General features: G+C 47.9%; 1 protein-coding gene and 1 long non-coding RNA gene across 2 annotated transcripts; one reads left to right on the top strand and one right to left on the bottom strand.

Moving 5' to 3' along the window:
* Positions 1-152: 152 nt before the first annotated feature.
* On the bottom strand, positions 153-8,513 carry LOC135813383 (uncharacterized). The gene is made up of 2 exons (XR_010553015.1): positions 7,768-8,513; positions 153-1,180 (listed from the first exon to the last, which is right to left on the bottom strand). It is a non-coding gene; the product is annotated as an uncharacterized LOC135813383 (long non-coding RNA).
* A 5,999-nt stretch (positions 8,514-14,512) lies between these two features.
* On the top strand, positions 14,513-17,387 carry LOC135813375 (uncharacterized). Its single transcript, XM_065326476.1, has 2 exons — positions 14,513-15,942; positions 16,269-17,387. Exons 1-2 carry the CDS (start codon positions 14,533-14,535, stop codon positions 16,686-16,688), a joined length of 1,830 nt encoding a protein of 609 aa, XP_065182548.1. The 5' UTR covers positions 14,513-14,532; the 3' UTR covers positions 16,689-17,387.
* Positions 17,388-19,102: the final 1,715 nt, after the last annotated feature.

Below are 19,102 nucleotides of genomic sequence, written 5' to 3'. Positions count from 1 at the left end.
ACAGCAAGTTGCAGTGTCGGCATGCCGGTATCGTACAGGCACGCCTAGACTGCATGTGATTTCAGGCTTCATACTGCAACACTTTGTATGAAGTAAGCGTAGTACTTCAAGTATAAAGTACCTTGAATAGTGACACAATTAAGTACCGGTAGTCGGGTACAGAAAACAGAGTGACTTGGGAGCAAGTAGTAGTGATGTCATAGCAGGACAGCTGGAAAGTAGTAGTGATGTCATAGCAGTACAGCCGGAAAGTAGTACTGATGAGTGATGACATAGCCAATGCCCCGCTTGTAACATAAAAATATTCATAATACCAGTACTGTCCCTCTCCATGCTTCCAGGATGGTGGAAAGGGCGGAAATTGAAATGGAAAACAAATTGTGAACGGCCCTAGGTGAGAAAGAGAACATAACTTCTTGGTGATCGCCGTCGGAAACAATGCACATTGGCTATGAGAGTTGTCACTGATAGGACTGGAAGATTGAACAATGCGATGTCGTTATTTAACCACCTATGATAGAACACAGATTGGGCCGATCTAGGGCACTAGTGAATTTGCCACAAAAAAACCCATAGCTATGTGAATAAAAATAATAATATCAGCGGCATACTTGAAGTAGTGAGGGTAGGTAAGTGTAATTTGTCATGTGACCAGCATTGATGGTGGATATGCTAAAATACATATACATGTAGAGTAGTGATGATACTAGCATTGAAACTGGAGAATGGGACGGTCAAGGGTGGACTGGGAGGAGACTAGCATTGAAACTGGAGAATGGGACGGTCAAGGGTGGACTGTGAGGAGACTAGCATTGAAACTGGAGAATGGGACGGTCAAGGGTGGACTGTGAGGAGACTAGCATTGAAACTGGAGAATGGGACGGTCAAGTGTGGACTGTGAGGAGACTAGCATTGAAACTGGAGAATGGGACGGTCAAGGGTGGACTGTGAGGAGACTAACAACAGCAGTGAGGATGCACACATGCACATGCACTGCACACTGCACATACACTGCCGACTTGACCTTTTTACTGGAATTTCTTCGGTTCGTAGGGAATCAGAACGTTGGCTGGGGTGGTGCCAAGTAGCATGGAATGGCACTCGTACGACTTTGATAGACAGAAGCGACTGTCCGTGCCATACAGAAAATCAAAGATCCCCAGCATGCCGAAGGTTGAACCTGCAGCAGCCAACATAAACAAAAAAATAATATCAGGTTTTTATATACGAGGTACACAAACTCATCGGCAGGCACATGGGGCTAGCATGGAGTCAGCAGTGAGACGGTGCTGGTGGGACCTGCCATGCTCAACTGACCAGAGGTCTCGGCATCATCGAATGGCAGACTCACCAAACTGAGGGCATTGCAGTACATTGGATCAGAATCAGACAATACATATAGGAACATTCATGGTAAAAAGAGACAACAACCATGACACTGGTATGCAAGTGAACTGCTGCCGTGCTGGAAACAGGGAGCATTTCTTTTCTGTTGATGGGGCAGCGATTGGGGGAGTAATAAAGTCGTCACCAAAGAAATCCAGCCAATGCCATGGATACATGTACAGTGACATGGTGCCTGTCACAATCGCATTCATGCATTTACAGTCATTAGAGGGTCTACCAGCATAGCACTGAACTAAAACAGTCCACGGCTCTGCACTCTGCCTGCTGCAGTCGAGTCGAGCACAGCACAGACTGTAATCGAATTCCTTTCTACTTTAGGTCGGACCCTAGAGCACTACCAATTCCGTCTGTAAGCTCCCTCGATCCCTCACGACCACACACTCAAGACCCCAAATACGACTTGTTTACAGGAATTAGTCTAAAAGGAGAGTAAAAAGATCCACAAAAGCCAGCCTGATGCCGCGAGGTTCATGCCCTCACGCGCATCAAAGAACCATAGCAAAAATGGCGCACAGCATGATCAGATCACATGATCATGCTCTGATCAGCGATTCAAAGCGAGTCAACATATGATAACTAAATTATTTGAATCTTTCGAAAAACTATGATGTCAAAACATCAGTACATTTAGAGAATTATTTGAACAAGATCGAAGGAGAAGATTGATTACTTTATAGTCAACTGCAAATCATGCAATTCCATTACACCTCACCGCCTGATGACATAACCATTCATGCAATGAATACCTGAATGTCATCAACAAACTTATACTACACCTCACCGCCTGATGACATTATAAATAAAAGCACAAGAATAATAAAACAGAAACAAGTAAGGCAAAGAAGATGTCACGAACATACACATGACTTGAATATACACACATACGCACACACGCACGCACGCACACATACCCACACAGATGCGCACACGCAGGCCAACAACGGAAAGTTAGTGACTATACCGTGCTGGTGGTACAAAGCCATATGCCCGCATAACTGAGGGCTCGGCTGCTGGCAACACACGGACATACGTGGCACTGTCACTGTCATTCTCTGCAGCGGCACCATCCACAGGTGCTGCTGGGGCTGGCTCTGTTTGCAACGCATTAGGCTTCAACAGTTCCACATTGACCGTTTTCTCACTAATCCGGCCGGTACTGGAGTTGGTGCTGCTGATGACAACGGTAGACGGTGACACGATATGCACTACAGACCAACCAGGTTCATATGGAGTCATCCGTTTCTGGTGACGTTCTGGGCGACGGAGAAGAACTGGGGCACCAACGACAAACGGACACTCACTCTCTTCAGCCAAAACAGCATCAGACTCGGCCACAGTATCATTGACAAAGTCACGAATCCGAGCGCACTTCAGTGATAGTTCAGCTGACCAGGACATAAGCGAACCTTCGACAACAGGACGCTCTACGATCAGGTCACATGGCTCCCAGTTGACCATGGCCATCATTGGCGACATCTGGATGGCAGCATGGGGGCGAGTACGGTAGTAATACAGTAATACCTGGAGCTCTGTCAACCAATCAGACGACGAGTCAATGGTCTTACGGATCATATTCAGCAGGGTACGGTTAAAGCGCTCAGCGCTGCCCTGCGACTGCGGGTGGCGAACTGCGCCGTGGCGAACATGCACACCGAAGACATCAAACAATGCAGAGACCATGGCATTACAAAACTCTGACCCATTGTCGCTGCGAATGACACGTGGAGGACCCCATCGGGTACACAACTCCACCAGGCCGGCAGCAACACTGGACGCATCATGTCTCTGAAGCGGAATAATTTCTGCCCACTTTGTGAAAGAGTCAATACAGACCAACACACAATGATACCTGCCACTATGACACGCACCCAACTCAAGGGTATCAATGTGGACTACTTCCCACGGTCGGCTGGGCGAGTCGGAACGCACTTTCGGAACTGGGCCAGCAGACATAGAGCTGGCACAACGACAAGGGCTGCAGTCTCGGACATACTGCTGACAACTCTCAGCTAGCTTGGGAAAATAGCACCGACGGCGGATACTGCGCCACATGGCCTCCCAATTGCCATGGGCAGTAGCAGAATGTGCAGACGACAATACCTCTTCACGAAGCGACATAGGTAAAACGGGCACTGCGACTTCACCATCTATCGGGTCCTTTACACTGCGGTACAATACACCTTCAACGACTACAAGCTGATGCTGCACACGCTTGAATGCAGCCACAGACACAGGCTTACCAGCTACCAAGTCAGAGATAGTGGCACAAATCAATTCATCACGTTGCTGTTCAGCAGCTATCTTGTCAAGTGAGACAAAAACCGATGACAATGATGGCAACGGCACAGAAACAGAGATACCACACGTACCCTCATGGCGACGCTCATCTGCAGACTTGAGAACAGTCTTGGCGAGAGCTGTCCATCGGTGCGGAACACGGGTCAGGCAATCGGCATGATTCTGCTCACTTTTCACCCACGCGATGGTGACCTTGAGCCCAGCAACAGCGATCATGTCCGACAGGATAGCCAAACGACGTTGCACCAGAAGGGCTTGCAGACCCGACACTTTGACACGGGACGCGTTCCATAATGTAGCTTGAATCCACCCGTGTACAGTCTTAGAGTCGGTCAGGAGGTGCACTTCACTGACGTTCCAGTCAACAGCCAATTCCAGAGCTCGGATGGCGGCTTCTAGCTCTGCGACATTGATATGCCACTTGTCGTCCTTGGCCCTGAGCCACGCGCGGTCTTCCACTGTTACACCGCCTGCTTCCAGGACAACACCATACGCCAGGTCAGATGCGTCACACCACACTTGCACTCTACCGGTACTGACTGGAACATGCCACTGGCCACGCACTGGATCCTCGGTGCACAGACGAGCAGATAGATCACGACAGCACTGGTACACTACGTCAGACACTTCGCTGTCCCAGCTGCCACATTCGGATGACAGACGCTTGACGAAGCTGCATGCTGTACGTAACCACCCACAGATCAGGTAGTGACCAATGACGCGGCCGCACCAGCTAAACAGACTGCACTTGGTGATACGCACTGGTAGAGACACATCGATGTCACGGCGAACCCATGTCACTTCGCCGGTTGCATCCTGCTGCAACTGTAAGCCCAGCACTCGAGCTTCAGGCAGCTGTTCAGCAGGTTTCGTTGCGAGGCCGTACTCTGCCAACTTTGCCTCGGCTTCCACTTGGTGATTCTTTGCAACAAACACATCGTCGACGTAATTGTCGGCTCCCGGAACATCGCGCAGGACCCACTTGACTATGGCGTCCATCATCTTTGGAGTGACAGATAATCCAAAACCCATGCGCTGCATTACGAATCGTTTGCCCTTCCACAACACAATCTGGAAGCACTGAAGCTGCTCTGCTACATGAACTTGCAGGTAGGCCTTCCGGATGTCCATGAGGACATACTCGTGTGCAGGACCAGCCTTGCGCCACTTGCGCAGCTTGTCTCCACAGATAGGGGCCTCTCTGCCAGGCTCGGACTTCACAAGACGATTCAGCGACCGGTAATCCAAGCACGGTCGCACTGGAGTAGACTGTTTGTGCTCTTGGACCTGCGGGATGAGCGGCAGAACACACTGTGGGGGACCATGAACTGATGTATCGTGCGGGACCAGCCAGCCGTTGTGGATCCACAAATCAACTTCATCTTGGAACAACTTCTCTTGCTCCGCCGTCAACTTATGGCGCGAGTATTCTCCGATACCCGACCCAACACTGGCTTCGGGACCGACGCCATCATTCCATTGCCATGTCAGTTCCCACCGGCTCAGTACATTATTCCAGCGTACGCTGCCATCACTCGTTGAAAGTGTGACGTTACCCACCTCATCCTCATCCACTGACACATACGATAGTGGATGCTCTGACTTCTTTTCTGCGGCAGCACAGACAGGTTCAGCAGCTGTAAAGACCACTGACGCCAGATCATCGCCATCGTAGCGTACGCGAACCTCACCCACAGCTGATATCAGGGTCAAGCCAATTAGTACATCTGCACACACTGACTTGAGATCTGCCACAACGAGCGCCTCCACCTCTGTCTGCGGCAGCACAACATTCGCCGAGTCTTGTCGTGATAGTGTGACTCTGGTAGCGCCCAAGACTGGCAATGGCCGTCCATCGACTGCAGAAATCTGTGCATTGGAGGGGGTCAGCTGGCAGTGCAAGGCCTTAGCCAACTGGGCAGACAGCAACGTTTGGGAGGATCCCGTGTCTACCACTGCAACAGCACGATGTTCCTCCACGCCAAGCAATTTTGCATCGACGTACACGTGAGGCAGACAAACATTTGTCGATGGCACACACTGAACGTGACGAGCGGATTCACCAGAAACTGGAGCAGCAGCAGATGCTGACGTCTTACTACTGCGGGACTTCTTCCACGCTTCTCTCTCGGGACAATCTTTCTTGAGGTGTCCCTCCGCATCGCAAAAGTGACAGATCAGACGCCAACCTGAGTTACCACTAGCACCATCTCATCGTTTCTTAACTTTACTCGGGCAGTTCCGTGAAATATGCCCGACTTCATGACACTCGAAGCACAGCACTGAACTGGATCGTCCTCGCCCGCTGGATGAGGATGACGACTTCACCGAAGACGCTGCTATGGCCGACACACCACCCGACATGTGCGACACCGAAGTGCGCAGGCGACGAACATATGCCATGCAGGCTCCAATTGATGACGTGTCACCATTCGATGTCAATTGGTTGGCTTCTGTCGACGGCAAGCCCCTTATGAACTGCTCGATGAGCATGGGTGACTTGCCGTCCGCTTCGATTTTATGTCCGGCTGCAATCAACAACCGGCGCAGATCCGCAGCGTATGCATCCACACTCTCGGATCGACCAAGGGTGCGCGTAACAAACTGGCCATACGCCTGTCCTGTCGACAGCGTGAAGGCATCACGCAGCCGTTGTTTCACACTGTTCTCTTTTTTCTTATCCTCATCAGAGAGCTCATCCCACACTAAAAAGGCATCTCCATCCAAGAATAACGGAAGTTGTGCCATTCGCTTTTCCTCTGTTGTCCATTGTTGAAGTTGAGCAGCCACCATAAACTTTCTCCAAAAGACATCAAAGTCATCGCGAGCTCCACGATACTGTTTCAAATACGAATCAAATTTGGAGGACATGGTGCATACAAGGTGTTCACCAGCACGCGCAACAGTTCCTTTATCGTCCGCGACGTCCAAATTTGTCACACTGACAGCACTGACACTCGAACTTTGATCAGTCTGCTCACAACCAGCACTACCACGTTGCTGTTTTTGGACTGTATTTCCACGACCACGACGACTTTTCCGGGGCATCCACGTGGGTTTCGGTACCAAATCTGTAATCGAATTCCTTTCTACTTTAGGTCGGACCCTAGCCCCTCCCGGGTTTCGGCACCAAATCTGTAATCGAATTCCTTTCTACTTTAGGTCGGACCCTAGAGCACTACCAATTCCGTCTGTAGGCTCCCTCGATCCCTCACGACCACACACTCAAGACCCCAAATACGGCTTGTTTACAGGAATTAGTCTAAAAGGAGAGTAAAAAGATCCACAAAAGCCAGCCTGATGCCGCGAGGTTCATGCCCTCACGCGCATCAAAGAACCATAGCAAAAATGGCGCACAGCATGATCAGATCACATGATCATGCTCTGATCAGCGATTCAAAGCGAGTCAACATTATGATAACTAAATTATTTGAATCTTTCGAAAAACTATGATGTCAAAACATCAGTACATTTAGAGAATTATTTGAACAAGATCGAAGGAGAAGATTGATTACTTTATAATCAACTGCAAATCATGCAATTCCATTACAAGACTGTGCACTGCAGAGCACAGTCCCGACGGCAGAGCATGTGCCATGCACTAGGCTTGTACACTAGCACTAGCAGTGGCAGTGCATGCTACCCATGCACAGTACAGCTACCAGTAGCAGTGGCAGTGCACGCTGCCCATGCACAGTACAGCTACTGGTAGCAGTGGCAGTGCATGCTACCCATGCACAGTACAGTTACTGGTAGCAGTGGCAGTGCATACTGCCCATGCACAGTACAGCTACTGGTAGCAGTGGCAGTGCATGGGTAGCATGCACTGCCACTGCTACCAGTAGCTAGCATAGCATTGGGCGGATTGTTTGGCGACGACTGTATTCTTCTCTGTGCAAATTTCGAAAAGTTAGCACGTGGCTTTATACATGCAGTCAGAACATGGGGGGGGGGGGGGGGGGGGGGCTCAAGTCAGATTTTTGCATTCACCGCCTCCCATGTATGTGCAAGGTATTAGTACAGCTACCAATCAATGCAGAATGCACACACTACACTACTAACTTTGCATGATGGTAGTTGTGGTACTCGTTGGACGCCATGAACGGCAGGTGGAAGCCGCCCCACAGTGTGCGACGGACACGGAGGCCAGCGAGATGCAGGCCCACAGCAGCAGCAGCATACAGTGAGAGCCGAGCAGGACGGGACCAGCCATTACCGGCAATATGTTTGAGAGGCAATGCTCGACCGGGTGACAGTACAGACCAGAGATTCTGATGGGCACGATCCACTCGTGGTGAAACTTGTGAACGTGTTTTTTCATCGCTGCCAAGCTCCTCAAGAGGCTTCAGCACCTGGACTATCCTTTCTGCTTTCACTCACTGTAATAATGGCTGGCAACCCTGGCCACGTCATTGGTCACAAAGCTCGCTAGCAGTGGTCACTCGCCCCGTGTCCGAAATTTCGAGTCCTCTGTCTCATACTCTTGGACGATACATGTACCGAACCAACTGTATAGATCCGATAGAACAACAAGACACGTGCACTATTGCAGGCAACGATTTACATCTGTTGACCATCTAGCCACGCACTGAATTATTTCCATTTTGACGTTTCAATAGATGTTCAAATAATATCCAACACGCAGTTCAGTTCAGTTGGCTCAGTCCTCCAGTCTGCGGTCATCAACATCATGCCATTCATCGCGATCAACACGCGTTCTCTTACAACTCGGTCTGGCTTTCTACAATCTTGACCATTATTAATTGCATTATCACTGCCATACTACAACAGTTTACTCGATTCATATCACTGCAATCATCAGCCAATAATCCAGGGAACCGAAAAAAATCCTATCACTCAGCTATGTCAGATCAACGCTTTCTTCGTGCACGCATACGCCATGGCAACCATGACCGGAGTCGGAGGCTGGCGGAGAGTCGGAGACCTCACCCGGTAGAAGTCTACCCTCACTCAGGCCCAACGCCGGCCAAATGCGAAGGCTACTGCCACTTGCCAGTACTGGCGGCATGGCTGCAACGACCGCGTTGACGTTGTCATCTCCTTCCGACTATTTTTTAGTATTTTTTACTATTCTCTTAGTGCTGTTGCTGATACTGTGATAGCCAAGAGCCTAGGCGATCGAGCTGATGCTGAACATTTCAAGCGTGATTTTCGAAGAATTGTTTGCCTCCATGAAATTCGCTCTGTACCTGAGCCACAGCTGATGAACGGCTTGTACTTGAAAGTACGTGTTATTGCTTGAGAAAAGACAACTCTTTGATCCTAAGAAGTTATGCAGTAACTCGATTTCGATCGTGATCAGTCCGCAGTGCGAGTGAACTGTGGTCACGCGGACAGGCAGGAGGGTGAACAATGGCAGACAGGGTGCGCTATAACATAGCCTTCCTACTTTCCAATCTAGATGCATCCGTGATCTTGGAACTCTTGCTGGAGAATGATGTGCTGGACGTTGATGAATATGATACTGCCTCTAGCAAGGAAAACGTGAAGTCTGATCTGACAAAGTACGTGGTGAGGCTGATGCTGAAGAAAACAGAGGAACAGGTCGACACGTTCCTGAGGCTCATTCAGCACAGCCAGCCTCATGTAGCGGAACATGTCGCCAGTACCATGGCAAAGCGACGCGATCCAACTGCCAGTGGGAAAACTGACCATCCGACGAAGCCAATATCAATGTCGGCAGATGATGAGTCCACACTTGGCTCGTTCTCCGGTAAGTTTTCACATTGATTACGTGACGTAGGAAGATTGGGTGGGGGGGGGGGGGGCTCGTTGAACATTCGTGTAACTACATGTCTTGTACAGTTCTGCTCAATGAAATCCAGTCACAGCATCACTCAAGTACGCGCTGGGCGTTGCGCAGCCCTAGACCTGCAAACATTGGGCTGCAAAATGGTGCAAGACACAAACTTGAGTGACACGACTGGATTTCATTGAGCAGCACTGTACTTACTTGTTAGCAGTGAGAAGTGCTTACAGAGATCAATCAGTTCATGCATTCACATCAATCTTATTGAGAGCTGACCCTGGGTGGGTTCAGTTAGATGGACAGTCCTGAGGTTATAACCAGATCTACATGACGATTCTGTAGATCTACAAGAAATGCAGGTGCCAGGGGCCTGAAGCACTGTCATGGGTCACTAGATTATTGCTAGGGAGTTCAGTTCCAGCCTGGGTCAGGTGAAAACTGCAGTCACAACTCGCGTGTACATTTTCAATGGGGCCCGCGTGAAAGCTCTTTGGCCTGACTTCGAGCCCGCCCGCTTCTATCTGATCCCGTGGCCAGTACTCCCTTGTCAATGCTATTTTAGGTAGCTGAGGTCATCGCCTTTCCATTGATGCCACACATGCCATGCTTGAACAGAAAAGGTGGAGCCGTGGTTTGCACAGAGGCATAGTGAAGTACTGATCTCAACCAGATTCATACTCGGCCCCGGGAGGTACACCCAATTTTCGTGTTCAGCAGCCTCGAATTAGTCTAAAACAAGAGGATTCCAGAACATTTAGCCTCGCACTGTATTGCAGTAGAAGGAAAATTATCACAGAAGCCAGCCCACAGCGATTTCCCGGTGTTGGACGTAAAAATCGAGTGAATTGCGCGCTCACTGTACAAGCTGTGACGGTGAAAGCATGTGAGTTGTGCAAGCAGGCACACCCGACATGCATGCCGTGCAGCACATGCATGCACACGGCCTGCATATGCACATCCTGTATCGCCATGCACTTCAGTTTGCACGCGCATCTATGCACCAAATAGTGCAGTGCTGGACGGAAACCACACCGTCCCCATTCATACTTGAATTACTTTCTGTGACTGCTCAGGCGTTCATTTTCCAAACTTCAATCATAGCTTTAACTTTGGTTAAGGTTAAGTAAAAAGTAATTTATCGTGTCCGTTCCTGAAGGGAACTCACGACGGCCGCTAACACCCGGTAAACCCTAGCGGCATTGCCTTTGGATTGCCTTGGAATTTATGTTTCAAACTTTCGCAGGTCGTTTCTGAAACCTTCCCGGTTCACAAAAAATAGCGTTTCATGCGAAACTTTCGAATATGATTTTTCGTTTGAAGTTCCTATTATTGCTTTGCATCGTAGCTGCTGATGAGTTTTGTTTTTCTAAAGTTCTGCAGTTTACTTCGAAATCGCAAACATTGCTTTAGTCGGAGTCAGTTGGTCTAATTGCTACGCCGGCAGCAGCTTTAGTGCAGCATTCCAGAGAATACCACTTTCCAGACAAAATGTTCAACTGAGACTCAGTACAGTAGTTCTTGGAGAGAGAAGATTGCAAAGTACTTTGGCGGCAGAGTTAAATTTGAACATTTCCATGGAAATACTAAGCCCAAGGCTACAAGCCATTATTCAATGACCTCCAAAAGATCTCACTAAGTCAAGATGGTCATCAACACCATTGTGGAAAATACTCTATCAGTGGAACATGACTTTGTTACTAGTCATAGAGTTCGACCACAACCGCTAGTAGGAGATAAACCCGGGGTTCTTGTTTGTAATAGCTGCAACCGGGGCGTTATTTTCTAACTTGAACTTATCCCTCTGTCATTGCTCAGTGCACAGAACAGTCTGAGAACACTACCAGTACTATGATTTTTTAATTTACTTTCTCCGCTGATAAGCAAAACTTCTTAATAGGGTTTTTTTTTTAACTCGGAGAGCGTTTTAGTGTTCTGTTTATGATCTTCCTATAGGCATTAGACACACATGTCAGTGATCTATCCCCCCCCCCCAGATAGGGTAGCCATGGTGACATCCATTACTCTGATAGGCTTAGAACCTCCGATACGCGTGGAGTCCTTTGGAGAAATTTAAGAAGTATAGCCCTGTCCTGACAGGATGTCACCAGAACACACCCACAAGCGCACAACACCGAAGTGAGAAATGAGAAACAGAGCCTTACAAAAACCATTCCTGTGAGCTCCTTGGCCTAGGGAGATTGCAAAATGCCTGTCAAGAACAATACTGAAAATTATACCGGTATCACCGCCAACAATACCAGTTATTGTGCGCACAAGACGGAAAGCCATGAAGATCCCCAATCAAAAGGACGTCACTCTTCATGCCGCAGAATTCACGGCAGGTAGACCGCTGACAAAGATCAAGAAGCTGTTCGCGTAGCTCTTCTCAGACTTCCCAAGTTCTCTAAATCTCAAGGTAAAATTTGTGCACAAACAACTCAAGTTGTACTTCAAAGTAGATCTACCATGAGCAAGTATCAAGTGCCGCTCCAGTGTCAGGACTCAACTGGTCACGCAAGCGGAAAGAGTGAGTGCGTTCGATTATAACCGCAAAACGATGTTGAATCCATTCATGAAACGTCCCTGGCTATTCACATCACCCCATGTTAGGGTAAATGGATTCCAAACTGATTCCAGGGCTACATGACATGAAATCCAACGACAAGATTCCATTCATGAATCAATTAATGGCTGTAATCGAACGCACCCAGTGTGGCCGAGGAGCCGGTCAAAAGTTCACCACTGAAATCGCACAAAAGCTGATTGTTGTAAACAATCAGAACTGGGGTCGATTGTCGTTGAACTGACTAGCCAGCAAGCTGGTAAGAGAAGGAGTAAATTTCTCACCTGTGACTGTTTGAGCTAGGTGCAAGGTGCTTCAGATGCGGAGACGGCGACGATACATCAAGCCGGATTTGACAGCCGAGCATAAAATAAAGCGCATGAAATTTGTCCTCTCCCAATTGAATTACCAGACCATGAAATTCTCCGACCTGAAAAACGAGACACATGGAGGCGAGAAGTGGTTCTACATGATGCATGACAAGCATGCAACAGAAAATGTGGTGGTTTCACGAGGATGCAACATACACAACCAGTGATGCTGGTACAGTCAAACCTAGCTTATCCGGTCCTCATTTATCTAGATCCCTTGCCATCCGGAAAAAAATTGTTAGTTACCGATTTACAGCATATGCCATGCATACAACACATACTGTATGTCATACGGTATGTGTGTTCGATTATCCGGTTCCCTATCAGATATTTTTGTGGAAAACGGATGTGTGCGGTTATGCGAGGTCTGATCTCAACGCGGACGACTTGGCGTTCTTCCACAACCTGCTGACCGACGTGTCACTAATGGCGAAGGAAACCAGAAAAGAGCTCAGAAGTTCTGGAGGCTTTGGAAACGTGCTGGCAGGAGAACCCTGCTGCCAAGATGAAAAGCATTAAATTTTGGTTGTGCCGCTATGGCACCTTCCATGGCATTCTGGAGCGGCGGAGAGAAACACTGCCGACAGCGGCACCGTGCAAATCGTCAAGCTCACAGTTCAAGCAAAGAAGTACGATCATTTTTTTCTCAGCATCTTTAAAGATTACGGAGCAAGAGCTGTCAGTGTGTCAGCGCTGTAGACGGGAGTCAGCGAGGTAGCAGACTCAATGCAGGGAATGAGTTGTCATCGGATTCAGATGAAGAGAGAGAAGCTGGACCGCGAGGCTTCGAAACAAACTGTGTGACATCTATAAACTACTACCTCTCGTATGCTGCTTTGTTTCCCCTCTGCGAAGTGTGTTGTAGCCATAGAATGCTTTTGACGGAACTGTAAAAAAATGCAAAAACGTTTCGCTTAACAAAGGCAGTAGGTCATGCATCCCTTTTGAAAAAGATTTAAAACTTACAATAGGTTTATTCATAATTTCTGTTTCCTTGGTAGGTGTCACCATGGCAACAGTTGGCAAACAGAAGACGCAGCCATTGCAGCACCCAGTGGGAGCTTGTCAGGCAGACCAACAACGGACGTCCAACAGATGTGAACCAATCTTCAAACAACCAACATCAGCTGAAACAACAGCCAATGTAACTAGAACGGGTACAACATCCAATACAACATTGACTACAACACAGGATTCAACACGATCAACAACTTCAAGCCAGTCATCTCTACCCGACAAAGACCGACACTTCACTGGCAGGGATGACATTGTTACAGAGATCAGTCACAAAATTCTCACAACAAAGTCCAAATCATCATCTACACGGGTGCAGAGTCTTGTGGCACCAGCTGGTTTTGGGAAGACGTCCGTAGCCATTGCTGTGGGACATATATGTCGCAATGCTGGTTGTCGTGTGGAGTTCTTTAACTTACGCGGTGTAGCTGGTGTTGACGCTGTCCAGGCAATAATTCAAAGCCGACTCGAAACAAATCCTGTTTCATCTGAAACTACTGGCAAGACAACCAAATCAACTGATGGCATGGATGATGATGGTCGCAAACAACAAATGTTAGTTATTCTGGATAATGCTGAGGATGCTATCCAAGCTGGTGCTGATAAAGATTTCCAGCTACAAGATGTTGTGGAACGACTTCTTCGACTACAACACAACGTTCATGTCCTACTGACAAGTCGAGTTTACTTTGACCTACACGCTGCCCAGTTTAAACTACAACAACACCGTCTTGATGGTCTGACAAAGGTTTGTGCTGTTGGTCTTCTCCATGGTCTATGTGTTGAAGGTAGTGTGAGCTTTGAAGATGCACAGAGGTTAGTGGATCGTTGTGGAAATGTTCCACTTGCTGTACGCATTACAGCTGGTCTTCTACAAGGTGGTCGATTAACTCCAACCATGTTGTTGTCGTTATTCCAAGATCTTGGTCTCGATGTGTTCAACAATGATGGTCTGAAACCAAATCATCGAATCCTGAAGCTGTTGGAATTAGCATACAACACATTACAACATGATGACAAGGAATCATTCCATGCTATCTCTCAACTGCGCTCCTCATTCTCATCTAAATGTGCTTGTGTGATGGTGGGATTGGCTGACACTAAGGCCAATGTGGTTCATCTTGTACGGTTTGATCCTTTTGATCAAGATTTGTTTCCTGGATTACAATCCGTATCTGGACCGCTACCCACTTGAACCATTCATCGCCGAGTTTGGTCGTTACCAATGCCCTGAAGACAAGCGACGTGTGTACCAACGTCGAATGTGCAAGCATTTCCTTGGTTTTGTCAAGGAAGCTGATGACTCTAGAGGTTGTGGTGCAGACAAAGCAGTGTATTGGAGTTCCCAATTGCTTCAGGAAAAAGTGAATATTCAGATGGCGTTGTCTGTTGTTGATGTTTTGTCTGGTGACGACTTGCTTCCTTTCTCTGGATTAACAAAGTGGTCGGGTATCCTATTGGCCTTGTTTGGGAGATCAGTATTTGCTGAAGAGTTTGGGGACAGGATTCGAAGATTGGACAAAGCACCGCTATCTGTACAAGCTGACAGCATTTGCAACTCGGTCCTGCGTTATATTCTCCGTCCAAGCATTGCAGATTCTAATGTCACTTTTGAGAGTTTGGATTCCAGAACCCAAATGCTCCTGGAAAAATCTGAACAAGAACCGACTGGAGTGGAGTCACAGCTGCAGCTACCTTTGTTTCAACTTTCTCTGGAGTCATGCAGGGTATCCATGTCTCTGGACATCGACTGCAGGGAAGGACAGGTTGAACCGAGCCAGGAAACACTATCCCGTCTGCAGGTGGTGTACCAGCGTGTTACAACAACACGCAGTATGGGTCTTGCTAAAGGTCTCACTGAATGGACCCTGAAACTCATTCAACTGTATTGTTCCACTCTGCTAAACAAGGATATACCCAATGTACAGGTGGTAGAAGACCTTGCTGAGAGAGTGATTTCATCACACTTCCTATCACAGGATGGTGCAGTCAAGTCATGTGCTTTTCTGTACGATCTTCTGCTACAATGCATATTTGTGATCCTGGGCAAGGTCTTGTCAAGTTCCTGTAGCAGTGAGTGGATTATTTCACCATCATTGATTACAACACTGGGTATACCACAGTGCGAATGGAAACATGTACCAACTGCTATCAGTCGCTCGGTCAATGTCCATGACGACAATACCACTGTGTATACTTTTCAGTTACAACGGTACCTGCACTGCATGGATAATGACACAGTGTCCACACTACTGGACATGTACTTGGGTGGTATGTACAACACCCGGTACATATCCTTGGTAGTTAATGGAAGGGCACACACAACTCCATTGGGTCTCACTCTACCAGCACGGCATCCCTACAACATTGTGATGGACTATGTCAGGAGATGGTGTCATGGCTCAAATCCAGCAGATCGCACAACAGCACTGATTAACAACTGTAGCCAGAACAAGGTACCTGATGTGGAAGTGATGCAGTCTTGTATACAGACAGCTAGAACACTGCTCAGGATTGAGGTAAGCTGGTAGTGCAGTGTTCACAATTCAGGTTACCATAACTGTTTTTCATCCACACTCCACTCTGAATGGAACATTGTATTGCAAACCAGTGTACTCAGTATATGATCTACTGTATAGTGTCTGTCTCTCTAAGGTAGATTTCTTGAAGAACACAGAGGGGAATGTGATAATTTTGAACATTGTCAACTAGTGAAATGGAATGTGTAGCTTTCCGCTATATCAGTCTGATTTGTTATTATTGTGCATGATGTTCTCTGTTTCGAGTGTACTGGCTTCAGTTACTTTCTTTTCTACACTTTTCTTTGTTGTGTGCTTTGCTCTAGAATACGATCTTTGCACTTGCAGAAATGTCCAAACTCTTCCCACCGTTGAAGTCATTGGTTAATGATCTCAGTGCTTACCTGTCAAGAAATTGTGCAACTGGTCTCTCAGTGTCTGGAATTGTGTACTCAGTACCACCACAAGCTGGAGACGATACTCTACTATACTACTCTCTCATTGCTGCCCTGCATCGTCAATCCAAGAGAGGCCAAGTGAGCATTGATCACCACATTGCACTACTGGAATGGTGTCCACGTGTAGCAGCATGTTTTGTCTGCTATGACCTGGACAACATCAAAGCATGTCCTCGTTGTGGCATGGCTTACCTCTGTGGCAAACATCGTCAAACTGGTGAACACCTAAGTGAACACAACCAACACTGTGCTATGCTGGCAGCACTCAGACATCGCATACTACAGTAAGTTATCATCAGCAGGCGCGTACGCAGGGTCACCTCTAGGGGGGGTTTCCAACGGAATTACTTGTACAAACAATGTGTTTTTTACCTTTAAAAAAATTTCAAAATGATGCATTGTTCGCATTCCTTGGATCATAACTTCAGTTCTACTTACTCAATCTTCATAATCTTGGGCTTCCTGGAAGTGGAATGGTATCCACGAGAGAAAGAGAATGAGATCGACAATGATAGCCAGGACACTGCGGGCGGGTAACACCGCCGTTGGAGGTAGTCTGGGTGTATGGGGGTTGGGGTGTCACCCGGGAAAATTTTGAAATTAGGGAGCAAAATCCTGCACTCTGGGCACTTTTGGCATTGGTCCGGAACAGCCGGACCAGCTGCTACGCTGCTGCACTGTACCTGTATACAGCGCTTGTATAGAGTGCAGCAACGGTGCAAAATGACCCAAAGGCCCAAAGCATCCTGCTCCAGCGATTTCGTTTTTCTCGATCGCAGAGTTTCGATTGTTTTGCTGTGTACTCTTGAGAATAATCACAAGTGAAGCCCCTGCAAATTTGAGCAAGTCAATGTGACGAATAGTCTCAAATTCTCGATACTCAAGTTGCACTGCGCGATTTGGAAATTGCCGGGATCGCGGCTCAACTAACGAATGCTATATCTCAAGAACCATTGCTCGCAGTGCTTCGCAGATTGTTTCGACCGACAGCTGAGAGTTTTCTATTCGACCTGGATATTTGGATCGTTGGAATTGAGGCAGATTTGACTGAGTTACGATCTGTTGAAGTTTGCATTCTTGTCAGATCAATCGCACGCCCTACCAAAATGTGCCCAAAAATGTTGCTCGTTTGGAACATTTTGGGGGGGGGGGGGTTTCCGGGCAACTGGACCCCCCCCCCCCCCCTGCGTACGCGCCTGCATCAACTCACATGACAGATTGTGAGTGCTGTGTGATGAACTGATGTGTTAGTGCCTTGTTATCGTGAGAAAATTACAACTGAGTCTGTGTAAACGTTTCTGTGTGAGATGGGGGGGGGGGGGGCGGTGTGGGGAGGAGGGGATAGAGGTATGTCTGTGTGTGTGTGTGTGGGGGGGGGGGTGTCTGTACTTGTATGGTAGTGATTCAGTATTACGAGTGAACTACCGATGAGTCCATGGCAGGACCAACAGGTTGGAGGGGGGGGGGGGGGGGGTACTCGCACAAGACCTTTGATTGTGTGTAGGATCACACACGGTATATTTCTACTGTCCCTCTGTATGACCCCTTCTAGGGCCAATGTGACATTGTAACAACGGGTTTCCTACAGAAAATCAAAGGTCTTGTGCGAATACCCCCCCCCCCCCTCCCTCCAACCTGTTGGTCCTACCATGGACTCCTGGGTAGTTCACTCGTAATACTGAATCACTACCATACAAGTACAGACACCCCCAGGGGTAACTGCAGTTGGATCCCAGGACGGATACCCTGATGCCGTCAATCCTTTTTCTGCACCTTGTCCGAACCCACTTACCGTATTATCTCTAATATAAGCACGGTCCTTTATTTTTTCAATGTACCTCCGCCTCATGCTATTAATGGAGACGTTCCTTTATTGGAGACTGTTCCATTATTATTTCAACCTCATTTCAGAGGCATGTTGCCATGCCAAATTCATGTATGACACACACATTTCAGGTTTTTTTTCGCCGGTACAGATAATGAATTTACACAGTGTGCTTATAATGGAGACTGAGCACTTTATTTTTTGAATGCCGCCCCATGGTGTTCTATTATTGGAGACTGTGCTTATATTAGAGATAATACGGTACTGAGGTGTGGTGAACCCATAAGTGGGATCATTTTCAAGTTCACCCAGAGTTTTGGGGATTTCAGGGGGTGTCGGACGTTGGGCAGCTCAATAGCCAGTTGAGTCATCTTTCCAAGATTCCTTTTGATTCTCTCTCCCCTCTCCCGGGGAGACCCACGTGACCAGTTTTGTCAGTGAGCAACAAGTACAAGTGTGTGTGTGTGTGTGTGTGTGTGTGTGTGTGTGTGTGTGTGTGTGTGTGTGTGTGTGTGAGAGGTGTGTGTGTGTGTGTGTGTGTGTGTGTGTGTGTGTGTGTGCGTGTGCGTGTGTGTGTGTGTGTGCGCGTGTGTGTGTGTGTGTCTGTGTCTTTGTGTGACTGCATGTACGGGCACTTGTGTTGGCAAGGTTTTGTGGAGCGAATGCGCGCTTGCTCACCTCACTGCCTATCTTCCTGACCAGTTTGTGAGCTGGTCGTATTCACTCAACATACCCTGCTGCCACTCAGATTGGTCTTGCACCGTGTCAACCTGTGACCAGTAAACACAGACAAGTTCCAATAAATATGTCCCCTGTATGACCCCTTCCGGGGCCAATGTGGCATTGTAACAATGGGTTGATAGAACAGGCGGGAGTC

The sequence above is a fragment of the Sycon ciliatum genome, chromosome 1, assembly GCF_964019385.1.
Source record: "Sycon ciliatum chromosome 1, ocSycCili1.1, whole genome shotgun sequence".
NCBI classification, from domain to species: Eukaryota; Metazoa; Porifera; class Calcarea; order Leucosolenida; family Sycettidae; genus Sycon; species Sycon ciliatum.
The sequence above is the reverse complement of the archived record's forward strand: the minus strand, read 5'-3'. Positions and strand labels throughout refer to the sequence as shown.